Source organism: Pavona decussata, unplaced genomic scaffold (assembly GCF_977016875.1).
Source record: "Pavona decussata unplaced genomic scaffold, jaPavDecu1.1 SCAFFOLD_73, whole genome shotgun sequence".
Lineage (NCBI taxonomy): Eukaryota > Metazoa > Cnidaria > Anthozoa > Scleractinia > Agariciidae > Pavona > Pavona decussata.
In genome coordinates, this window is record NW_028145492.1 from 27,380 (window position 1) to 53,116 (window position 25,737).

Here is a 25,737-nt window from a genome sequence, read left to right on the forward strand (position 1 = left end):
ACGGCCACGAAGAAAATAGGCGCGGCTACCAAGCAAACGCCTGGTCGATTTTACAAGTTCCAGTCAGACGATTTGTTGGGTGAAAATAATGGATAGAACAGCTCTCTTCAAAGCCACTGTGAAAACTATTCGAACTAAAAATAAGGCGCTAGGTGTTAAAGAAGCGCCTAGGGACATTTTAAACTCGAATAGACGGAAGAGCGAGTTTGGAAGTAGAGCGAAAGATGTGGTAAGGTTTATTTCAGTACGTAGTACGAGTTATCACACAACTGATAATTCTTCTGTCAAAGATTGCTGATATGTACACTTCGTTTTCCTATCATTTGTTTTTAATTAACAGCTGGTCAACATTACGAAACTGAGAGATTTCCTACTGGAGCATCGAAAAGAATACATCAGTCCATTCAGGTGAATAACATAACTTTAATCTTACTTAGGCTGGCACATTTGATTTGATGGAAATAATTATTTTAAATACAGAAATGCAATTTAATTACGTTAACAAAAAAAGCTGCTTGTACCCTGGATTTGTTCTGTGTATTGGTCAGGTTGTTAGTGCTATGCTCAGACAGATCATTGCCTTGTTGTTCTGGCTTGTGTTTATGTGACACTCCTGGTGTTATGTATCCCGGCAAGTCCACTTCATTTGATCTTTCAAAGTCTTCTTTTCTCCGAGCTCCCCTTCTCTTTGGCAGCTGTTAACTAGGCGTGAATTGTGGGATTGCGAGCTGTAGTGTAATGTCCAGGGCCTAGCTGGTAACAGTGGAGGTCCCTGGAAAATTATCCAAAATCACCCATCTTCCATTGCATTGTTTATTTGATGTAACACATTGTCATACTGATTACATTAATTTTTAGCCAGAAAATTCATATGGAAACATTCTTGTCTTCTCAGTCATTTAAGCTTGGAGGTGTCCAGTATGACGGACGAAGAGCGGGATCAAATAGATACAGATGCAGAAACATACATGAGAACTTGCTCAGTTGCCATACAGTCTCTACAAACTGAAGGTATGGATAAGTATATGTACAAAAATGTCATGTTAAGTTGAGAACAATTTTAGAGCTGGAAAGGTGCCTTATATCTTGTGGATGCGTGCATTGTGAGGAAATTCAGCGAAGTTTTCCTTCTTGTGAACTTTGAAGACATGCCTTCAGGACAACCTCTTTAACCCATTGCCCCCTCAGAGCGTGACGCATGACATTATGCTAATTTCCTAGAAATTTTGGAGTAAAGACTGCGTGATCCAAACGCTTGAAATAAACCATATGCGCAGTAGCACTATAGACGGGATCAGGTTTCAAAGCAAAGCTCATCCGAAAGAGGAGGAATTTTGCTGCCGGAAAGTGTAAAAATTTTATCATTTGATGCATGGACATATAGGACAGGGAGAAAACCACAAATCAAATTAATTTTTTCTGTGTTTTATGCGCGGCGAGCTCCAAATATGAATAATTAGCGGCCGCATAAAACTGTTAAGACAGGTCATGTCAAGAACCGAAAATGGGTAAAATCACTGTTGTATACATCAAACATGAATTTTAACTGTATTTATTGAAGTTTTCTTGCAGATTCAAGGCCATTTAAAGGAGAGAATGACTCGAGCCGCACGAGAACTCTTCGCGAAAAGCAAAGTACAAACGCATCGCATCGCAAACTAAAACTCACGCAGCAAAAGGAACGACAAAATAAACAAGGAGAGATTCCAAACAAGTTTTATTTACAAGATAAAGAATTCGGCAGCCAAAATGTGACAAATGACGCTAAATAAAAACTTAAATCGTGCCAAATAAAGGCCAAATTCGTGTGACCGGTCCAAACCAAAATGTGATTCAAAATACTATATTCTACGCATCATTGAAAAACAATTCGCGGCCTGATTGCAAACTAGTGAAACGTGTCACTATTAGTGGCCAAAGGTTATTTAACCAAGAAAAGATCTCAAATATTGATTAGGCCAAAATGCAATGAAATCATGATCGTATATACTTTTGAAACTCACCGATAGTTCATAGAGCGCAGCGTCCCAGATGGGGACTCGGGTTATAAAGAATGCAATTTCAAGCCGCGTGGTATTCATGAAAGCAAGTTACACTACATGGTAAACACTGAAAGGTGGTCTCTACTGAACGTCCCCCAATTGTTTTTCTACCCACTCTCTTATAATGCACACAAACTTTCTTCTTACCTTCAATTTTAAAACTAAAATGCTTCCCAATATTTTCTGGGGCGACCGACAAATTATCAATCTTGCGGCGCTTTGAAAAGGCGATCGAAATTTTCAGCACCGCGAGCGGGCTCCTTAGTTGAATCGTTAAAATGCAAATATTGACTTATTTCCTCAAACCTGTTCTTAGTCATTACCCTTTTGATACCCTGGTTGCCAAAAAAATCATCGTTAGACCAAAATAAAGCGTGAATTGGGCGGCGATTTATCCCCATGATCAAATTTATCCCGATAAAAGCCTTTAATTCCGCGCGCGTGATTTGATGAAAACTAGCAAATCGATCGCCTAACTTCTACTGCGTGTAGCGATTACTTTCCTCTACAACTCTATCCCACAAATCGTCTCCTAAAAAATTCAAAAAGACATCTAATTTGGAAGGATTATCTAAGGCTATATTAGGACCAGACGCTGCCACGAACGGAGGAACTTGAACATCTGAGAGGTGAGCCGTCCATCTCGCTTCTTCTTCGTCGTCGTCTGTGTCATGGCTTGGCTGTGGAACTTGGGCTTCTTCTTGATCAGGAGCATCTTCTTCGTCTTCTTCAGCGTCTAGGCCCCCGAAATCTAAATCTAAATCATCGTCACTACTAGATCCTCCCTCCCCAAACCCATCAAAGCTTTCTTCATCCCCTGAGTCCCCAAAAAGCGCCGCTACATCCGTATCATTTTCGAGTGCATTCGCCATTATCTTGCAAATTTCAATTACCTCGCGCGATGAAAAAATTACCGACCTTGGGGTGCTTGACATGACCTGTCAAAAAATGCGCAAAAGATGGCATTTGATTGGTTAACCATCTCTTTTGATCTCCATGACAACAAAAAAACGAAAAAGCCACCAGGGGGAGGTAGAGAGGCGAAGAACCAGCCGCCATTTTGGACGGGCGGTCTCGGGCGTTTCAGGAAATTCGGGGGTTGTCGCGCACGGGCGGTTACGGGCGTTTGAGGGGTCAATGGGTTAAATATACATTGTATTCTGGCTTTCAATATGAAAGAACCATGATCATAATAATGTCTACTCGTCTAGTATATAATAATAATACTACTTATTGGGTAAATACTTATCTATAGCTATATAATATTGGTTTACCTGTGGGCATACTTCTTATGGTATTGATAAATAAAATAATGAAAGACAAACTGGACACCTTTTTGATGTTGTTGTTCACAGCTTTGTAAATTCATTTCTTCAGCCTCCAATCCTGAATCGTTTGCCAAAATTAATGTTCTCTGAAATTTATTTTTGCATGCTTGAGCAACTCAACTTCAACTACATACAGTGCATATAAGTTACCCTCTCACTCCCATGATCTGACTGACTGCCATACATTTCTTTCTAAAGTTTAAGTTCACAGAATTTGATGTTACGCCATTAATCACCTAGTTGATGATTTTCTTTATTCTCATCACCTGTCTGGTTGACAATGTAGTCATAATGTAAGGAGAAATTACATTTTGATCACTCCTGGGGGTGAAAGAGTTAAATGTACGAGGAAGAGTTAACGCTTAAACTGCCCATTTTATTGACTTTTACACTATGTATTTGTTATCACTAGGCAGGTATAAAATAAATGTGGTTATAAAAGTGTTCATAATGGATGGTCACAGATGATTGCAAAACAACATGAATGGTTACTTATAACTGTTATTCTCAATACAAATTATACAGTGTATCATTATGTTATTGTTTAATAATTGAAGTTCTCTTCTTGACAGCATTACAGCAGAAGAGGAGTGATCAAGTGATGACCCACAGGGATGCTGTGTTAGGAATGCTGGGACAATATTTAAAAGGTATTCATACATGTATCACTCTCTAAGTTCCCAGAGCAGACATACGCGAGTCTCTAACCCAGACCAGATCTTCACATGCAGCCGCTACGGCTGGGCCTGTCTGGTTCACATTGGCCTCCTCAGCCACGAGTGTGCTTGTGGTCAAGGTGCCTACCTCCCCCTTCGTAGATCTTTGTTCGTGAAGCCAAGCCATGATGATGGTGAAATATAATAATTATAACAATAATTGAAGGGGTGAGTGGAAAAAAGCCCGAAGTGACATCTGATCTTATGTCAAATTCTCCTTTGCTCATACAAGGAAGAACAAGGCAATTTGCTAGGGGAATTAAGCAGTCAATCAGATGTCACTTAAGGCTTTTTTCCTCACACCCCTTCAATTGGTATGGTTTCTTAGTTAACACTATTTTTCAAAAGAATAATTCTGTATTTATTTTTTTTTTATTTCCTTTTCAGTGGTTTGCAAATTGTACAGTGAACAGAGAGCAATCAGAGTCAAGAGAGTGGTGGACAAGAAACGCATGTAAGGAAAAAAACTGGTTGGGAAACTATATTTGTTCATTTTAAAGGGGATACTTTTGCTTTCTGTAGTATAATTATTGTTTTAGGGGGCACAATAGTCTGGAAAGCATTAAGGCTTTAAGAAGTGAAACTTCTGCTATGACAGGATTTCAACTGGTGTTCTACAAAATAATGTAACAAATTAAAAGAGTGGTTGAATTTAGGAATGAAGGGAGTGGGTAAATCAGGGAAGGATAAAACAGAGGGAAATGGTTCATGTTTGGTGTGAATGTGAAGGTGCGGTGGTGAAGTGGTTGAGGCATCAGACATTTGATCAGAATTTTGAATGGGAGATACATGTAAACAGTCTGTGTTTCATGGCCAGGCCAACTTTGATGGTCTCAACTTTGCATCAGCCAGCCTTTATCAGAATTACATTTTATGATGCTATCACGTGACTGGGTGTTCTTGTTGCTGCCACCCCCTCCCTTCCCCTTTGTTATTTGGGGTCTGACATGCATACGTACAGGAGGACCATCAAAGCTACAGCTGTAGTGATTTTATATTTCGGAATCCACCAAAAAATACTTATAAATTCTTTTTCTTTCAGCTCTAGACTTCAACCTGATCAAAACAGAATCAAGAAAGATGCCAGCCATTCAACTGATCAGGTAAGACCAGATTCGTCCACAACAGCTGTCAGAGAAGCTGCGTCCAAAGAATCTCAGCATCAGACACGTCCAGCGCTGGATTTGGCTCCTCCAGTCAGTGAAGATGAAGAACTGACTCCAGAGGAAGTGCAAATGGTAACTGTAAACATGCATTAAATTTTAGTACTCATCTGGTAATATTCAGACCACTTCTGGAATGCAATGCACTGAGTATGCTGTACCTGTATCACTTGTGTGCAAACCAGCCTGAGTGGTATTAATTTTAATAGTTTGAACTGGATAACCTTTCAATAAAATTATACCACTAACAGCTGTGTATAGCCTGAACGTCCATTAGTATTGTGTAGGTCACACTCAAGTCAACCCTTTGAATTCGGTAGTGATCACCATCTCGTTTCTCCATAACTATCCCTACTTGAGGACACTTGCAGGTCATCACAATAACAGGAATGATCACCAAGGATAAAATGACTTGTGATTAAAACAAATTCTCCCAACTCTTATCATAAGAAATAAATGGAAAACATTGTTTTGCTGAATTTGGGGCTTCAAGGGTTAACCATTGTTTAGGAAATAAATAAAACCCAAACCCTAAACCAAATGCTTTATACACACACCCTAAAGTTTTTGATGTCTATCTTTTTTTGCGGTCTGCGTCATTTATGCACCAGGGTCCAGTTGTTCAAAAGCTAATTAACGCTAATCCCTGATTAAAAATTAACCAAGGTTTTTGTCTTGCTCATTAAAAATGTATTTGAAAGCTAATTTTAAGTTAGTGGTAAAGAAAAGTTCAAGTCAAAACTAAGGAACAAAAGTCTTTTTGACGAGTTTACATTCATTAGTAATGTTATAAACTCAAGTCAAGTTCACGTTACCCAGGATTAGCTTTATTGAGCTTTGAACAAGTGGACCCAGACATCTAATTCTATAAAACCCTAGCGAATCCATGAAGAAGTCAGGCAAATATAAATCTTTCAAAAAATGGTTCATGAGCTTAGTAGCATTAGTGCAAATTACTGTTCTTATTATTACAGTTTGAGATGGAGAACAAAAAGTTGTTCACTGAAATGAACAGTTTGGTGGATGAAGTGAGGTAATGATTTTAGAAGGCTTTCAACTAAACAGACCTCTTACATATTATTAATAATTATAACAAGCTGGGAAAGCTTAAAATAACATAATTATAAATCACTTTTTAGGCAGTTGATCTCAGTAATATGTTTTTGAAGTAGAATGTACTTTACTTGACTCTTATTTACCAATTGTTCCTCGTGTTGCAGTGCAAGTTTGTGTTTGTTTTTGCAAAATAATATGTTATTATTAATATGTTAATATTATTGTTCCATGGCTAATGTTAGGGTAAATGAAACCACAAGGTTTACTGCTTGCTGATTCAAGCACTACTTTTATCAATATAATTGCAATAACCAACTTTAAATTTCTTTTTGGGAGGAAAACTTGACTCGGGGCTTCACTGTAACCAATTTGAGGAACAACTTCATCAGTTTGAATGGTTAGACCTTAATATAGCTCACAGGAAATGTCAGTTGTTTTTTCAAGGTAGACCACACGTTGCTACTTCTATCAAAATGGAAATGTGTTAAATTTTGTATTAATTTTTTGTTGTAGGCAGATTGAGGGAAAAGTAGTAGAGATCTCTCAGCTACAGGAGATATTTTCTGAGAAGGTTTTACATCAGGTGAGAATGCTAATCAGATTTAGACATGAACATGCATGAAAAAACTTTTAAATGAAATTCTCTGGATATCATGTCAGCTACATGAGTACTTGTGCATGCCTGTGTCTTACAATAGAAAACATACATATACCACCAGGGCTGCTGTTCTAATTCTAATTATATAATCTGCAAAGGGCATAGCCCATCACCGCAGATGTTAGCCTGCATAGCAAGCATTTCCAGCGAGCAAAAATATAGTTTCCGTTTTTCTGGCTGTGTGAGAATAGGGCAAGCGCAAAAAAATAAAGGTAGCCTTTTCTCGCACGGTCATAAAACCGGAAACTAGCTTTTTGCTCGTTGGAAACGCTTGCTACATGGGCTAGGCTATTGTTATTTCGTCTCTTCCCTCCGTCCTTCAAGTTTCCCTTTGCATCCTGTTGAAGATGGAGGGAAATTAGCTGATGGTGCTGGGCTTGCCTGTTGTAGTCTAGTGATTAAGAGTGGGAAAAGGCAGGATTTCGTTGTTTTAAGAACTGGTTTTCTGTGCATTGATACTGTTTTTCCTGAATGGGAAAAGAATAGCCAGAATTGTTCCATAAAAAAGAATGCACCCTTTGTTATAACAAGGATTTCGTTAGATCGTGGTTCTATTCCATACATTTCACGTCAGCTTTGGGACTACGCTAGGAAGAAGTTCGTTCTATTGGGGGTTCCACAATTTGTATGTCCATCTGTCAACCAGTCTGCCATCCCCACTATCTGACAGCCCTATTCTAGTTGTGGAGAGAAAGAGAGAGCATGTACCTGATTGCAGGCTCCCCATTTTAACATACTGTACACCTTTACTGGTGGCAAAAATAAACTTGGAACTTGAACTTGAAACTGTGTCATTAGTGCTGGTGGCACAATATTCATTTTGCCCTTCCCATTCGCATTGCTTCCTTGCCTCCATCTGGCCTCGTGGCTCAGTCGGTAGAGCAAGGGACGATCAAATCCGGAGGTCGTGGGTTCGATTCCCGCCGAGGTCGGAGATGTTTTTCTTTGCCTCGTGCGATCTCCCATTTCCTTACTAGAGCTAACGGTCAGTGGGAAATTCATGGGTTCACTTTTACACTTTAACATACACTGCAGAGTTAATTCTCTGATGCATCATTTGTCCCCATGGCAAGGACTTCAATAGTGTAACAAGGACTACAGTTATCGAGCTTTTTGTTTTCTCTCTTGTGTGTTATAGTCAGCCCAGATTGACAGAATATACGAAACAGCAGTAGGGACAACAGGAAATGTCAAAGGAGGAAACGAACAGATCAGAGAGGTAAGACAACACTGTGGGTATAAACTTATTTAGATTAAAGCAAGAAACAGAATCGAGAACTGACTTAAAATTTTTTACAAGACTTCCATGCAAAAAGTTCTTCGTGGTACACAATTAAGAAACAACTAAAGCTGACTCGGCGTGTCCCAGCGGTAAGGGCACCGGACTTGAAATCCGGAGGAGGCCCCGGGTTCAAGCGCCGTCCTCCGCCACGCTTGTTTAGCCAGCTGGTTTGCCTCCTGCCAGCTAGGATTTTAACCTGTTATGTTTAATTTGATTATTATTTGTTTGTCGTTATTTCTGAGTGGAATGCCTGTAAACTAGTTTTGGGTAGCTAAGTGCATTTCCACTATAAACAATTAAAGTATTTCACACGTGTTGCTTACAAAGAAGGGTGAGAAGATCGGACAAAGCTGCACAGTGCAACTGCTGTATTAATGCAACTTTCTAAAAGGCGTTGTGGCGAAGGTCCCCTGACGCGCGACGATGTGTGACTACTTGAAGCATGATAAATAGAGAAAAATGTTGAATTTTTAAAAGCTCCCTAATGAAATGAGATCTAATATTCATGATGTTACGGGCGTAGCAGAAAGATAAAGACCAACAATCTTTCCATAAACCGGTGGCATATTCTAACTATAAATCTCTGAGCTACTGAGAGACTAGTGAGGAGTTAGGTTCATTTGTGACATGCGATCCCTGCAGGACGCGTTTCACTTACCTTATTATAGGAATTCAACGCTTTTGTGTTAAGGTATTTGAAATTAACGCGAATTGAAGGAACAATTACTTCCCAGTAAAGGAAAAGGAAGTAAAATTTCAAATTGAGGAAATTAACGCAATTAACACAGGGTGCCCAATTTACTGGAGAAGTTATTTCAGTGAACCTGAAAAAACCCTCACTAATTCAAGGAGGTTTTGAAATATCAATGGCCGTTGTTGTCGAGTGGAAATTTTAAAAGAGAAAACACAGGAGGTCTCTTTTTCCGTACATGGAGAAAGGTTATAGACTCGTACAATAGACGAGAAATCTATCTTGGAGATCTTGCAAATGTTGAGATTTTTCTCCTCTGAGAGCGACTATGAACCATAAATATTGTACACGATTTACCTAGCTTGATTTGTGAGAGATTAAAAAAAATATATAAAACGACAGTACGCGGAAATGTTTTCTGTAGGTGTCAAGAATGTCTGCATTGGATCAAGAATTTGGGATTAAAATGATAGAAACGCGGAAATGAACGCTACACTTAATTAACAGCGTGGAAATGAACGCTCACAAAAATGAACGCGACTTAATTAATTTCCTGTAATAAGTTACACTGCATGTATGAACTTAGTAAATGGCGTAGCTTACCAAGAATTCCCAGAAGATCAGTACTTAGAACATCCAACCGATTCGATTCTCACCCAGGCCGGTATCCACACGTATGCTGTTCATATTGAAGTCAATACAAAGGAGTTAAATGATAGGATAAATTTGGGTCATTAATCGAGGGACCTGTTTTTTCCTGCAGGCTATAAAAAACAATGCCAGCTTCAGAGTGTGGATTCTGTTCTTTCTCGTGATGTGTTCACTGTCTCTTCTGTTTCTCGACTGGTACAGCTGATCGAAAAGAGAGCGAGGAGCTTACCACCTGTCCTTAGATAGCCTTGGTTAGAGAAACAAACAATTAGGGCTGCTGTGGTCCTTGCTCCAGTGTGGAGGGAATGGATGAACAACAAGAAACTGAAAAGAATATCAAGGCTCTGTTCACACTAGGTGCCCGTACCCGAGCACCTAGTGTGAACGTTACTTTTTGCCAGTGCCCGAGCAAAAATCTGGGCACTGTGCCTGGAAATGGCGGCACATCCTCCAAGGGTAGTACTCGGGCACCGTTCCTGGGCACGGGCACTAGTCTGAACAGGATTTTGTCAGTTCCCGCGCTTTTTCCTCATGCCTCCCTACGATACAGTAAACAAAATGGTGGGCGCTAAATTGACGGATGAGAACACGATTGTTCTTTGGGCACCAAGGAGTCTGAACAACGTCCTTTTCGTAGTTTTCAGTGACCGGGCACAGGGCCTAAGACACTATTAACGCAGGAGAACGAGTATTTATTATCAAATATAGTAAAATTTATTGAACAATACCTGGCATTGCGGTGCCTCTAAGAATAGCCCAGATCTATATTTATAATAATTTTAGACCAGAATAATAGTCCCAAATGACAGTTGAACTGAATTACAGTCGAACCTCCGCTAACGGACACCTCTAGTATGTGGACACCTCTCGTAAGCGGACACTTGGTCATGTTCTCGGCTACATACAAACACTACATTTTTAACTTCCAATAAGCGGACACTTTTTCCGTCCCCAAGGGTGTCCGTTTACGGTAGGCTCGACTGTACTATTAAAACACTTATCAAGTAATCCATAAAGAAAGAAATAAATGTTTAATCATTATCTGTTAATCGGATAGTTTATTACAGGTAACGCTGTGAGTTACTACAACTTTTCCTTCGGGTTAAAATGATTTGTATCGTCAAGATAATTAACGAACGTGAACATTTACGGATGGATTCGTGTCCACAGTATAGTAACACACAAAATTCGTGCCCATGTTGTATACGATTTTATAAACTCGCGCCATCGTGTTTACACAACATGGCCACTTATTCTGTATAATTACATTACTGACTTAGGTACTTAACGTCTTTTATTTACACAGCGAACGCGAAAGTACAATTTTATGATGGTTTTTTTGGTCTCTACATTTAATCGTCAATATCAATGCTATTGCCAGATCAATATTCTTGTATTTTTGTGCCGTAAAATACGATTTTTAAGTTTTTGAAATCCTACAATGTGACCATTAAAAGTTACAACTTCATTGCATGAGCGGGTGTTATTTATAATGTGATTTGAAGGAAAGTTTACTTTCGGTAATTTGCATAAAATAATTATCTATCTCACGCGCGCCTTTTTAACAGACTGTTGGGTCCTTCCAATGCTTTCAACCATTAATAAAAACTGCACCAATTTCAAATAAAAAGAATCAAACAGGTCGTTGCATTTTATGCCGTCGAAAACGATTTTATTTTGTACCTGAATAACTGGCTTGTAAAGGACGCACCCAGTCTTGCCTTCTACCATTGCATGTACAAATTTACAGAGTATAACAATAGTCTTGAACACGGAAGCTCTCTCTTACCCCCCGGGAGGGACTCTCACATGAAAGGGGTGGGGGGTGTTCGTCGTCTCGCTTAGGAGTGTAAATTTCGGATTTTGGTCTCACTTAAGGTGTTCTGGGCAAAACGCCATTATATTAATTTGAGCCGTGAAATTCTCGTGTAGGGTTACACGCGAAGAAATATGAAAATATATATTTGCCTGTGTTTTAAAATGGTGTCTTTTAGGGGTAAAAAAAAGCTTGGGACACGCTCATATTGGTCTCCCTTAGGGGTTTAATTCAAAATTTCCGAGCATCCCCGCCCCTTTCATATGAGAGTCCCCACCCCCCCCCCCCCCGGTTCTTACCCCGGTAACCATATTAAAGGTAATTTTCACTTGCTTTCATGAAGCCGTCATTGGCTTATCAATAAGTCGCACAAGCGGTCATATCCGCGTACAAACATTATAAGAAAATACATGAAAGTAAGTTCATACATTGGCGTGCATATCTCGTTATAAAAATACATGACTTTTGTGCATGAATTCTATAAAAATATGCCAGGATTTCCATCTACTGTTTTCCACTCTTGGTTTAAAAATAATGTTTAATTACTACCCGTCAATTATTAAAGAATTTTCCTTGGGGCCACGTACATTGTACGTATTCACATGTATCCAAACAATATGCTTGCCTTCATTTAGAACTTGTTCCCCAAAAGGGAAAATCTTGTTTTGGTACTCGCTTCTTACAAACAGCCTATTAACCCTTCAACCCCTAATATCAGCAGATTCCCTTATCTTGTCCCCATACTTTCTTATAAAGGTATTGGGGGTAAAATATCAAGAAAATTCACCTTGGGCACAATCATACCCTTAATTCTCAGGGGTTAAATAAACATTGATATTACAAGGAGAAATTTGATGCTGATCACCATTAGGGCTTAAAGGGTTAAAACAGAGTAATCTCAAGGCCCGGTCCACACGTAACCATTTTCGGTCCTTTACTTGAAAACGAAGATTTTTCATTTTTCATTCACTCCTGCCAATTTGGTTCTCGGGTAGTTCGCCGTTTCTGTAGAAGTTGAAATAATCGCGAAGTAGTACAAATGAAATAAAGTTATATTTTCAAGTGACGTTTTCGTTCGCTTTTCCGTCGTCACTGCTTAAGTTCCCATATTACCGTCAAAACTCCGGTAGCGTTTTTTTAGAATCCCTCTTTTTGAAGTGTAACTGGTTAAATAAACCCGATACCTTAAAACCGCAAGTTTTTGTACACAAGGATGTATTTTCAGTCTGCTCACTGTATACACGTAAACCATTGAAAACAGTGGAAAACACTGCTCTCAAGTGACTCAAATGGATGTTGCTCCGACTTCTATTCGATTTTGCCATCTTCTCGTAAACTATACATCTACATTTTCAAAAATCTCCGTTTTAGCCAGTACGTTTTTCGAAACGTTTTAAATCATTTTCTTCTATTTCATTTATGAATGAGAAAATACCCGTTTTTAAATAAAAACGATCGAACACGGATACGCGTGGAAGGTACCTAAGCCTTGGATAAACATTCACAGTGTGGTGTCTCCCCTTAGAGAGTGAACTGCACTCCATACTTCTCAAAGATCGCCAAAAGTCCCTCCTTAACGCTAATCTACGAATAAAAGTTAATCGAGGTTTTCATCGTCGCTCGTTAAAATGGGTTTAAAGGCTAATTTCAAGCTAAAGGTAAAGAAAAGTCTACGTCAAAACTGAGGGCCGAAAATCGTTTGGAAGAATCTTTGTTGATTAGCAATTAAACTCGAGTCAAAGTTTGCGTTAATCCAGGATTAGCTTAATCGGGCTTTAAACAACTCGGCCCGATGTGCTGGTCTGTGGTCCAATTTATTAACATCGTAAGTGGCCAGGAGGAAGTAGTCCTATGTAACAGGCTTCTTCATTATCAGTGGCTAACGTGCACTACAGAAATGTAACCAGTCGAAATATCGTTAACAGAGCTCCTAGTTCATTTGTCAAGTCCATATCTGAACTTGAAAAGGTTTTTTGGTTGAATAACAAGTCTCAAAACTTGACATCGTGTAGTGTGCCCAAGTCAAGAATTTTCCAAGCCAAAATGTCTTCCTGGTCACAAAAGAACTTCTTCTGTCACTCGATGATTTCTGCTCAAGGAAAGGGAAGAGACTGCTTTTTCTCTGTAATTTTAACTGACACGCACGTTGAATTCTTAGAATTCTTGACAAAGCTCGTGTAAAATTCTTTGTGCCATTTGGAATTCAACAAGGGCCCAGCCGTGGCATCCAGATCTTAGAAAAGGTGCCATGAGGTCCTCCGTAAATGCTAACTGAGGCCACATGGAGGCGACCTCCCAGGGATCCATTTGGAGCATCATCAAGATCAGCAGAGGCAAGAGATCCTCGGCATTCACGGCTGCCGAAAATGTATCTTTCCCACTGCGCATTCGCAGCTCTTGCACAGCGCTGGTGATTTTCCGAAGGGAAGACGTCAAACATTTCAACTTGGCCAGCGGGCTGGTGACCTTGAAAATATCCCTCATGTTCTCCAGTGCCGGACCAAAGTGGTCCTCAAAGGTTTCTCCGTTGACCCTGTCTCCGTTTCGTAATTTTGACTTTCTGATCAGCTCACCTTGGCTTTTAGAAAGCGTTCTCGTCAAGGAAAGTCTTTGAGGGCCGTTCTCGACCTCTTCTTCTCCTGGTTCGTTGCTTGACTCCCAGAGATTGATTAACTCGCCCATGGTTAATTGAGTGCCTCTTACTGGCGCACTGCAACTTAGCAAAGCATCTTCTACAACATGGCTCTCCTTCGGGCGGCCAGCGTCAGGTTGGTCTCTAGGTTGTGCTATGTCTTCTGCAGTTACAGTTTTTGAGCGATCCCGAATTGCACTTATGCACAAGCTTCGGAATGAATCGACATCTTGAGCAATTTCTTCCGTTTCTTCGCCGAATTCATCCAACTCATTGATCATGTCGTAAGAACCACTAAGACCACCATCTGCAAGATCGAATGAATCTATGGTGCCATTCAAGTACGCCTGTGAAAATGGTCGCAGATGTTCTAGGTTAACAGACGCATGGCGGGACTGTTGCTCGAACAGCTCAAGCCACCACTCGTCCTTCATCTGCAAATTCAACAACTTGATCGGCAGTCTTTTAAGTCTTTGAACATCTCGTTCCAAGTTGTCAACGTGCTCGTGATGAGCAAGTTCGTAGACGCAAGCTAAGAAGCTGTGCTCTTTGTCATAAAAGCATTGCTCATAGCAAAGCCTCAGTTTATTCTTGAACTGCGAGTCCTTGTTGTTGAAGAATTCGGACAGAAACTCCGTTGCAGTATCCAATTGCTCAAAGATCTCAGCCTGTAATGACTTCAGCTTATGCCTGTGATTCTCTACCACAAAGTCCTCCAAGCCATAAGTCTCGTAACTGCCAGAGCTTGGACACGATTTCCCAAAAGGTGTGCAGACGGGGGTGAACTCGGAAGCAGAGCCATACATGCTACAAAAGTCTATGAAATCCTGACACAACTTGTGTATTGATCGGCAAAACTTTTTGAAATGATTTCCAATCGGATGCTCTTCATTGGTGACCAAGGTAGCAATTCGTTCACCCAGTTTCTGCCACTCGGGTTTCCACACTCCTTGTAGGACTGTCGAATTTAACAAATCAGGAACATACAGAAATTAATATTACAAGAGTACAAGGTGTGTTGGACAAGATTGAGATTTTATAAAAGGCTCTACTGAGTCCCGTTACTTCCTGTGACTAAATAATTATCTTCATGTACTGTTGTTAGACACTATAAGAGGTTATGTTAACACTCTTCTTGATCACGGTAATTTTAAATTTTGACGCAGGCCAGGAAACGAAACTCCATTTACACTGCTGAAAAGAGCAGTCTTGTCTTTTAATATAGCAAAGATATAGTTCTGTTAATTCTGAGAATTTTTACAGTCGTTTGTATGGAGACGGGTAAATTTTGCCCTTCTAAATACAAATTACTGTAAATTGTAAATTTTCCTGAATTTACGGGACTAATATCTTCGCCATTTATGGAACCGGTCATATAAACAAGTTTGTTCGAAGAGGACCCACCTAGTCTGGGGTAGGGGGGGTTATCGAAGACACCACCAACAAAATTTTATTGGCTTAAAATTTGAGTTGACACAGAAGTACTCAGCTAGCAAGATGCAGCATTGCTAGATAAACAAGAAAAGTGAGGTTTGAATCTCATTGTCATTTTTTACTGCTGGATAGAAGGGTGGCTTTGCAATAAAGACACCATCTTTTGAGGTTGAGGAAGGAGAGGGGAGGAGGGGGGGGGGGGGGGGGAGCAAGCAGAGACCACCATCTATTTTGTGGTTTGGTGGGTCCTGTTACTACGAGTTTTATAGTTTTGACCACTTCCCTTAGTGAAAAGACTCTGAAGCCTGGCTTTTACGGTGCCGTTTTTGGCAGTGCCAATTAAATTAGTCAATCGTTAGCTGGCCAATATCAACACATGATAAAGGTCTATAGCACTTCTTCCTTCTAACTAAAATAAATACATTCACAAATGTAGCCAGACGAAAAAACAAGAAAAGTACAAGTTTGAGAAAACTGGTAAATTTTGCAATTCTTAGTTCCAAATAATAAGGAGAGATGTTTCTCACCATCCGTAGCTCGTGATCCTAAAGCGTTTGCATCATTGGCGTCAGTGAAGCCTTTCTCAATTAGCTCCTTTGTGGCAGAGTCCAACATTTCTCTCACGCTCAGTGCACAGTTCTGAAACATATTGAGAACACACAAATTTGCTAGTCAGTTAATTATGTTCACTTACATTCATCAGTGATTCATCTGATTAATCTGTAAGTAAAAGAAACTTCATTGCATGACCTGACTGATTACTGACCATTAAGATGTGCTTTACCCGCACAGCCATAAACTGCGGGAAAATACCTCTGTATCAGGAGGCAACGTTCTTAAATAAATTGATTTATTATGATAATTTTTAGTTGTATCTCAAATTCAATTAATTAAAAATGAAAATATTGTACAATGCCACTGTGTAGCTATATTGGTAATTCTGATTCTTGATAACACTAATTTTGTATGAACCTTAAATTCATCTTATCAAGTGTGGGAAAGTTTATTTCCTGCTTTCTTTTTTTACCCACAAATGGCATATTTGAGAACGATGTATTAATCAGTAAATGACACAGGCATACTCGGAAAAATATCCGAGTGCTCCTATCAGGAGTTGAACCTAAGACTTTCCTATTACTACTTCGGATGCTCTACCACTGAGCTACAGGCCATTAAACTAGGTCCAAGTATGCCTGTGTCATTTACTGATTAATACATCATTCTCATTTATTCCATCACATTATTTCCAATGGCATAATCGTGCATAAACATGGAGGGTAATGCCTACTACTAAATTAGGTCACAGTGCTTCACGAGCCATTTAAATAGGTGTGAAGTATATATGGTACCTTCTGCTCTAGAAGTCTGTTACGATTTTCTTTGAGGTCAATGAGTTTTTTCCTTTCCTCGTGGTATTGTTGCAGTAAATGATGCCCAACTGCAACTCCTCCAATATCTTCCGTCTGATGAGAAAATAATTGCTACTGCATTAATGCCAATCATAGTACAGAAAATAGGTCTCGCCATTTAGTTGCAACACGTTAGGTTTTGTTTTTCGTTAACTTTTCGACTTTTTTTAAATTCTATTTGTTCTGTCTTTGATTGTAATAACTTGTTTCTTAGTAAAAATATTAATTTTATCCTTAAACAGTTGTAAATCTGGCTCACCTAGATTAGCTCTCGCTACCTGCAGGCCAGTCTCTCTTTTTTTGCTAAAATTTTGAATTTTTGAATAAACTTGAACTTGAAGTTGAACTTAAACATGTGTTGAATTTATTGATGTGATGTTCAGTTTCAAGAGAGTTTCAATCAAGAGGTATGTCCTTGATAGGGTAGTCAAGTCAGCAACATCCCATAGTTGACAGACATCTGACACTTTGGTATATTGTCTTGCCCCCATAGTTTTTTTGGCTAAACTAAGCCGAGTTCTTCCCATTTGTGTGTTGTTGGTGGTGAGGTCAAGAAAGGCATTATTTTGTGCACAAAAGCAAAGTTTTGGCGTGCATGTAGGCAAAGGTTCACTCCTTCTCATTTCCCTTGTGGCAAGGCCACTCATCGGTGTGACCCTCCTGCTAGCTGACTTTCTCAACACACACCCTTTTATCAGCTAGCTTAGGTTCGTTTTGTTGTTTCCTGTTTTCTGTTACAAGAAAACAGAAACCTGGCAAAGGGGTAAAACAAAGGGGTGCTATCCCTTTAATGGCAAAATTTCTGCAATGTTTGATAAGCTACATGTGTGTAGAGCAATTTCGTGTAATCTGACATCTGTTAAAAATATAGAGCAACAGATAAAAAAATCCCTAATCACTCATGGTTACACACCTGTATGCAACATGTGAAGAGCTAGCCTAAGAGTGGATTTCCCGATGCAATGGAAAAAATCATGCCCATTTAAAGTGACTTGCATTGAAAATTACACCAGATTTAAGCTCTAGGCCATCTGCCATACATGAGTGCCATCTGGCCAAAAAGCCCGGGGTGGTGGGGAGGGGGTGGGTAAGGGGAGGATGGGAAAGAAGGATGCCATGGATGTTTAAAGTGACTTGATAGACAAATTACTTAATAATATAATGTAATCAATGAAAGCACATACGTAATATTATTATTGAACAAGTTTCTGGCAAGAAATTGTATACCTGAGGAATGGCACTGATGATGATCTCTCTCGCCATAAGAAGTGCCTCGAGTTGGCTTTGTTGTTCATCTCTCCTATGTCTGGCAGCACTGAGCTGTTCAGTGAATTCTGGAGATGGCTTCTTAGCCAACCGTTCTTTAGCAGTTTGAACTTGATCTTGTAGCATGTCAATCTACATAACAGTGAAAGTAAAAATAATAATTACAATAATTTTGCTATCTTTGCTGCAAATTATATGTAGTCTCTGGAGGATTTGTCCCTTTGGACTAGAATGGCACCTTACATGTACATGTAAACTAACATAGTACAGGTATGTTCACTTGGTGAATTACACTGCCGTTTAATAATAATTTAGGATTTTAAAAAATCTTGTTAATTTATTGTGGAGCGCTGAATATTCACCAATCACATTCCTCACAACTTTGCACTGTCATGCAATGCTAGTTTGCAGTAAAACAAGATAAGGGATTTTGAAGTTTGCATAGGGCCCTTCAAATTCAGTTTAAGAGGATCACACCATTGTCAGTGTTAACTGGAAACAATTTTTAATTACCAGCTACTTTCCACTCACCTGTTGACGTAGCTTTGGTTCTTCTTTGTTGACGTCATCAAGAAGCAGATTAAGGAAACCCTTAGAGCACCGCCCCTTCTTAAGTAACTTTTCCAAACTTGGTAAGAACTGAGTGCGCAGGTCCTTCATACGCAACTCGCAAGCATCAATACTTTTGCACTTCTCTATGACTTTCCTATCCAATGCCTCGATGTTCTGGACCTGTTTTTCTCTTGCGTCAATGACTTTGTCCAAATCATCTAGGTGTAGAGTTATCTTGGGCAGTATGTAGCAGTGGAGCATTCTCAGCAAGCACTGCTCATAGTCATCTTCAGATGTCTCAGATATTCCATTCTGCAACTGTCATAATCACAAAGTTAGCATTTCTTTACCTACCTGTTCCTGATGCCGTCTTCCAACTGTATAACCATCATGGCCCTGACAAACACACCTGATCAAGTCACCACTCCACTCAATAATATATTTTTTTACTATCTACTGTGTGTGGGTGCTAACTGGACGGCCAGTTCAATCATTAATTATTTTCCCAAACAGAATGCACCAATTTGAATGAGTTACTTTTTTAAATTGCTTCAGAATGGCACACACTCCTTTCAGAATGTTCCATTTTGAAGAATGCAAATATTATTATTGGTACACTCCATTTATAGACCAACCAGTCCAGGTGGCCAGTTCTGACAAATGGAAAGCACAAACCCCATGACTCCACCTCACTGCACATCATCCTTTAATGTGCATGATCATGCAATATGGGTACATGTAAATGGTGTGCACATACTCCAAACAAATTGCCAGGTTTTTGGGGGGGCTTAGCTTGCCAAAGAAATGTTTGTGTTCTTCCTAAATGAACATGGTGATGCATCTTCTCTGTTCATATAGTTTACACCTTTGTCAGATTTGCATTGGAAAGAGTTTTAAAAAGAGAAATAACTTAGTTATCACTAATTAAAACATGAGCATTCATCCCTAAGTGATATTACCGTATTTACTCGAATAAGCGCCGCCCCTGAATAAGTGCCGCCCTCAATTAAGCGCTGCACATGGAGCGGATTGGTTAATAAGCGCCGCCCTAAAATAAGCGCCGCAGCTCCGGTGCGGCACTTATTTGAGTATTTCCATAAGATGATAAAAATACACTGTAATCGCTGCAATGCGGTTCTAAGCCAGCAATGGGAATTTATTTTCATCAATAGTGATGTTTTTCAGTTCGAAGTGAGTATATCTTGATGCTCTTTCATTCAGTTCTCTCTTCAAAATGTTCGCGTACTTCAGTTCTTGCGTGAAGGCTGTAAACTTCGCCGGTACGACAAGCCCAACCTCCCTGTATGAGCCTTTTAATAAGCACCGCCCTCAAATAAGCGCTGCACAGGAGACACGAAAAATTAAATAAGCGCCATGGCGCTTATTCGAGTAAATACGGTAACTTAAAAATAACTGCATAACGGTATAATGTGAACATCATGCCCACACCAAAATTTTCTTCTTGAGTTTCAATACATGTAGTTTTCTGATGAACCCTGACTGTATTAATGCCAAAGAACAAGCCTTTTTAAACAGTTCCACATTACACATTTTCTATTTCTATTTCTGTCAGTTGTTTTATGTAACTGCATAGATCGCTGGACATTTTTCCCATGAACTCCACATATCAAACATACATCGCTGTCTCTTTAAGAAGACAAGGATAATTTGTATGCTCCCACAACTGTAGTTGTGTCACACAATGTTACTAGTACTGACAGTATGGTCTCAAAATTCACATATTGACTTCAAACCTTTTCCATAACCAAGCATAATGGCAGACCAAAAAGTATTTCAAGATCAGATTATGTAGTCCCATAGTAATAATAATAATATTATTATTATTATTATTATTATCATTATCATTATTATTATTATTATTATTATTATTATTATTATTATTATTATTATTATTATTATTAAAATTGTGCACAATTTGTACAAAATTCCTAGTAAACAATTGTCACGAATTTCCATAATTTGATTAACAGGGTGCTCTGTCCAAGAATGAGCATGGGACATTAATTTTAGAAGTAGTTAAACTGGCACAGGAACAAACTGAGTACACAAGTCATATATACCTCATCCTGACCAATACTAACTGGGGAAATGATTTTAGTAGCCAGAACAAAAAGTTCATCAACATCTGCATCGTAATCATAGCATTCTCCTTCCATGTCGAATGTTCTCTGATTATTGCACAAGTCAGAATCTGAGGAATAATCAAACAAGCTTTCAGCTTGTGTTTGAAGTAATTAATTTTAATTCAACATTAATTTTGAACTACTTATTGTAGTTAGAACTTGATATAACGTACAGTTAGTTGCTGTGCGCAACAGAAAAATATTTCATTTTATGTAAGCTGAACACAGGTACACTTAAATAAAAGGAATGAATTGACAAGCACATGTCGTCATATAAACAAATATCTACACAAGAATGTGTAAATGGTCAGTGTACATAAGGATCCTTAACTAGCCTGCATATTATGTGCCTGACAAGAGGAGTCCAGCGGGCATTCTTGAAACAGATCTGTAGTGCCTATGTCAACATATTTTTTCCTTTTCAACAATTATATACATGCATACAATATGTTGTAGTTTAAAATTTTCAAACTAGTTTGACTTTTATTTTCCTTTGTGCAGTATTCATTACCATCAATGATCCGAAACAAAGGAAAATAAAAATCAAAGTGGTTTGAACATTTTTAAACCAAAACATTTTTGAACCACAACATAGCTGTATATCTTCTAGTTACACAGTGTTAAATTTATTTACAGTACCTCCTAGAACTATAGACCCATTTGCCGCGTCGTTGCCGCGGGACCTACTCGCGGGTTTCCCTCGGTTTTCAAGCAGTAGGACGTTTTTTTTTCCTCGGTTCGGTTGCGGTATGGCTCCAAAGTTGCCGCGGGAAAGTTCACCTAGGTAAAACCTCGGTAAAGAAAAGACGCGGTATAGTTCGAATACGCTTTCGTCTCCTTTGCTTTGTGTTTTGGTTCGTCAGCTTCTAATGGCAAAATCGCACCAAAGAACTTCAACTAGGGATGACGATCACGTGCGATACACATACGATTCTCGGCCCTTGAAGGCTTGAACCATTTGAAGAAAATGAGAATCCGTTTTTGAGAATCCGACCACATTTGAAAAATCCTTTGAGGAAGATTCTGATTTAATATCTCAAAACTTGGTATATACCCAAAATATTTGACGACTTCTTGTGGACAATGCGCAATATTCACCATCGAAGCTTAGGAGCGTGCAGATTTGCTCAAGAAAAAACAAGCAAACTTGAATTTTCGACACAGTCTGTGGAGTTCCGTTTGCCGGACCTTTTAAAATCATTTATAAATCAAAAACAAATAATATTTCGGCATGTTTTGTGCCGCTCAGCGCCCGAATAATTGCAATTCCAACACACTGTCGGCCATTGTCACTCTGACTCCTGACGTGACAAGCTGTTTGATGCAACACGGCAGCGTTCCAGAATGTTAGTCCGCTGTTTACTTTGTATTTTTTGCCAAGTTATTTCAATTTTAAGTTAGGAGAAGCAAAAAAAAAATCTGACCCACGAAATTTACGGATTATATAAAACATGTGTTCGCGCGTGACGATGTTATTGTAACTTGAAACCCTTGTGCCGACTTCGCAAATTTTGTCGCTTGTGTCTACAGTCTATTTTAAACCTCTTTCTTTTAAAATGAACTTGGCACTGCAACAAGAATAATATTCCCTCTCAATATCTGATTTTTTAGAACACAAGCTTGCTCTAAAATTCAGGAGATATTTTTAGCAGCTGTTTGGTCAGACACGTACAATAAAAGCTGACGAGTCAGAAGCAGCGGTTCCCACGAGTGCAAAACAAACGTCAAACTTGCTCCTATGCAAATTACGGTTAATTTAGACGTTTGCCCCGTCGCTTGTATCGAAATGAACAAATTAAGAAAACTAAATTTAAAAAAAAGGATTTTTATGACAATTCAGCGAACTCTCTTTCGTAAACTTACACTGAGTGTTTTGAAAAGCAGGTAAATCAACGTAAACGTATTTCACTGCGTATTTAACATACCCTCGGAGATACATGTAACAAGCTTCTTTCAAGTGTTGGATTGTTAGTTACTTTTATTATCTCTGAAAAGACGGAATACAAATATTTGCCGAGGCAAAGATTCAGGATTTCAATATTTGAATTATTACGCGAACTACCCAACGCCATTTTGACTTCAAATTACTCCTTCGATTAAGCACCGATTCTTTGCACCTAGAACAATTGCAGTATAAATGTCTTCACTCACGCTAACGTTTATTATTTTTAGAAATGCAACCAGTCCCCATTGTTCTTTCCCGCGGCACGCCTCGTCTTTTCGCCCGCGGCAAATTTATTGCGGCACACTGTACCTCGTCTTCACCGCGGAACGACCGTGTTTTCACCTAGGTGGACGCGCGGCCACTACGCGCGGTAAAGACGAGGTATGCCCCAGTCCCGATGGGTCAACAGTTCCAGGCGGTACTGTAGTTACAGGCACAGTTTCATTCTCACTTCAGTAACAACAACTGATTTGAACACAGAAAATAGATATTCCATGTTAAACTATGGGTAATCTAGCCATGTTAAAGAGTCTCTGTCAACCACAGGCCTTTGCGCACGTGTATTATTGTTTACGCCAGGGCTTCCTGTGTGCGGCAGCCATGTTTGGAAGCTTTCGAATTTCTTCTTGTCAAAGGATCAGTTGAGTACACTTTCAAAGATGGTGGACCTAAGTCGTGAAGTAGAAATGGAGGATTCAGCAGAGGAAGATTATTATGGCTCTCCGGTTGCAATTGCAACTCGAAGATTACAACCTGCTTCGACTTATGCAGGGACAAGTCAACAAATTTCAGTCCCACTAAACAACGTGGTGAGTAGAGAACTAGATAAATTTATTTACGACATCTTGAACGAAAATATCCCTAAATATATAAGCTTGTTTGTTTTGCAATTGCCTCTTAGACTCGCAGCTGTTCAACAATGTGTTCAAAGAAATCTGAGAAATACCGCGGCTGTCCGTGTCGAGATGAAGGTTTGCGATGCCACTTTACCTGCAAGCGTGGAGACAAGAAACCTGCGTAAATTCGCTATTGGTGTTTCGCTGAGAACCAAGATCAATCGTCTTCTGGTTCCAGAGGTTGAAAGTGCTCTCTCGCAACAGAATCGTCTTGTTTTTTTATTCTTTGGCGACCTACCACGTTTTGGCGGAGATCGCGACAGTTGGCCCGACCACAACAAAATCGGGTTTTTTTGGCACAAACTTAATTCAATAAAAAAAACCCAAATATATATAGAACTTCTATGATGTAATGATGTCTTAACACACCGGACCGTAAATTGTTCACATAGCGCAGAAGATCCTCAGAAAAAGCCAGGACTCTGAGAACTGCAATTTCGATATAAGCGAAAATGGCCGCCACACGACTCAACGCCCGCAAAGCGCACTGGTTGACAGAGACTCTTTAATTGTGTTCATGACAACACTTCCTTAGATGCAATCAATACTGAACACAAAATAAAGATCTTAAAAAATTAGTGTGTGCATGAATACATCTTCATATCGCCAACCTTCTGAGTGACTTCCTGTTGACCAACTGACGATCCGTCTGCCACAGTCCACGGAGACCGACTCCAACACAAGTACCTTAAACCAAATAGCAGGCTCCAGTGACCTGGACACGGCTTCACAGGACTTGTGGGTCAATCCATTAATACAAGGGCAAAACCCATCTTGTAAATGAACATCTCTAACCCAGCACCTTTGATGTCCATCTTTGAGATAGATATGCATTCTGTTTATAGATTTGTTGTGAGCCTACAAATTTAAAAATTAAAAAAATATATATATGTACCCAGACTTGTGTGATTAACCATGTCTGAAGATTCTCTAAAGGTTGGTGCACAAGAGGGATAAGCTCCCAGGACTTGCCAGAGCACGTACCAGTCCTGAGACTACAGTACATGTATGTCCCATAATTGTGTGCACCACTCAATTTCATTAAAAAATCTAACCTTGTCCTGTGAATTCAAATTAGTTTGAATTAAAGGGAAAATATTTGCTTGTCCCTTCTTTTGAACTATCCATGGGACAAGTCCCTGCATGCACGCGACCAGTCCACGTGTGTAAACAATACCCTGGAGGGATTTGTCCCCTTGTGTGTGCCAACCTTAAAATCATGAACAAGCAAGCAACCAAAAAACAAATAAATTACGTAGCAAAAACAAGTCAGATTAGATTTTCGCCCACAGATACAAACTAATTGTACAAGGGTTACCAATGACAACGTAAAAGTGATAAATCATTTACTTAGACATTCCAATAGGCGACAGGCCTGTAATTTAAATCAGGTTTTATCCCTTCTCCTAATTAATTCCTGTATCAAAATAATGTCTGGCTGGAAGTCCTGTACATGATGATCACTCAACCAAATACTAATTATTGAGTTGCACTTTCTGTAGATGTAGTGTTTCCATGTAATTATCAAGTTTTCGTGAGCGGAAATTTCAGCCCAAGAAATTAAGCTTACATTAACACGCTTGGAATTGAATGGATAATATAAACGCCTAGCTGTGATCATGACTTGATCGATAATAACGATTACCAATATCACATGCACGACGTGACTGTGATTCTTAGATTAAGTTCCAAACTTAATTACCTTTGTGTTTTCATACATTCACGACAAACATAACACTGATCCTACCTTATTTCGTTATCTTTCTGAGTTCCAGAGAGCTTTATACCACTGCTCTATGATCAGTTTGATTTGTTGACGCTTGTAATTTGCCCTTGGCCGTAAACATTTGCAGCATGAATTTCCGTCTCAGCGCATTTCAGCACATTTCCCCTTTAAAAGGAAGTACAAGCAATTCCTTTCAAGGAATAAATAAACGCCAAAACGTATTTTGAAAAAGAAAACAACTTCCAAATTATGCGCACTATCAGTTCAATGGCGGAAGTTATTACAAAACCTCAAATCGGTGTTGCAAGGAGTTATGGGAAATAATAACAC

The 25,737-nt window shown here is 39.3% G+C and overlaps 3 protein-coding genes and 1 non-coding gene across 5 annotated transcripts; 2 read left to right on the plus strand and 2 right to left on the minus strand.

Annotated features, from left to right (window-relative positions):
* The first annotated feature begins 41 nt into the window (after positions 1-41).
* On the plus strand, positions 42-12,120 carry LOC146476698 (syntaxin-18-like). Its single transcript, XM_085114192.1, has 10 exons — positions 42-229; positions 341-408; positions 896-1,011; positions 3,943-4,020; positions 4,474-4,540; positions 5,129-5,324; positions 6,224-6,282; positions 6,819-6,888; positions 8,102-8,182; positions 9,700-12,120. The coding sequence occupies exons 1-10, from the start codon at positions 89-91 to the stop codon at positions 9,790-9,792; spliced, it is 969 nt and encodes a 322-aa protein (XP_084970318.1). The 5' UTR covers positions 42-88; the 3' UTR covers positions 9,793-12,120.
* On the minus strand, positions 1,175-3,185 carry LOC146476699 (uncharacterized). Its single transcript, XM_085114204.1, has one exon. It carries the CDS (start codon positions 2,975-2,977, stop codon positions 2,522-2,524), a length of 456 nt encoding a protein of 151 aa, XP_084970330.1. The 5' UTR covers positions 2,978-3,185; the 3' UTR covers positions 1,175-2,521.
* On the plus strand, positions 7,822-7,895 carry Trnad-auc (transfer RNA aspartic acid (anticodon AUC)). Its single transcript has one exon. It is a non-coding gene; the product is annotated as a tRNA-Asp (tRNA).
* Positions 11,924-25,699, minus strand: LOC146476701 (uncharacterized). 2 transcript variants are annotated; one of them, XM_085114182.1, is made up of 8 exons: positions 25,429-25,699; positions 24,293-24,539; positions 20,778-20,908; positions 18,676-19,014; positions 18,106-18,276; positions 16,819-16,932; positions 15,997-16,108; positions 11,924-14,993 (listed from the first exon to the last, which is right to left on the minus strand). In XM_085114182.1, the coding sequence occupies exons 2-8, from the start codon at positions 24,513-24,515 to the stop codon at positions 13,558-13,560; spliced, it is 2,526 nt and encodes an 841-aa protein (XP_084970308.1). In that variant the 5' UTR covers positions 24,516-24,539; positions 25,429-25,699; the 3' UTR covers positions 11,924-13,557. The 2 variants fall into 2 exon arrangements, with proteins under 2 accessions (XP_084970308.1, XP_084970309.1); XM_085114183.1 differs by having other exon boundaries at positions 20,799-20,908; positions 25,429-25,682.
* Positions 25,700-25,737: the final 38 nt, after the last annotated feature.

Bases quoted from the DNA above. Each gene is read 5' to 3' on its own strand.
- LOC146476698 (XM_085114192.1), top strand. From the start codon at position 89: ATGGATAGAACAGCTCTCTTCAAAGCCACTGTGAAAACTATTCGAACT. The intron at 230-340 runs GTAAGGTTTATT...TTTAATTAACAG, and splicing joins GAAGTAGAGCGAAAGATGTG to CTGGTCAACATTACGAAACT. The intron at 6,283-6,818 runs GTAATGATTTTA...TTTTTGTTGTAG, and splicing joins AGTTTGGTGGATGAAGTGAG to GCAGATTGAGGGAAAAGTAG.
- LOC146476699 (XM_085114204.1), bottom strand. From the start codon at position 2,977: ATGTCAAGCACCCCAAGGTCGGTAATTTTTTCATCGCGCGAGGTAATT.
- LOC146476701 (XM_085114182.1), bottom strand. From the start codon at position 24,515: ATGCATATCTATCTCAAAGATGGACATCAAAGGTGCTGGGTTAGAGAT. The intron at 19,015-20,777 runs GTATATATGACT...TGATTATGACAG, and splicing joins TTAGTATTGGTCAGGATGAG to TTGCAGAATGGAATATCTGA. The intron at 16,109-16,818 runs GTACCATATATA...AATATGTTTCAG, and splicing joins ACAGACTTCTAGAGCAGAAG to AACTGTGCACTGAGCGTGAG.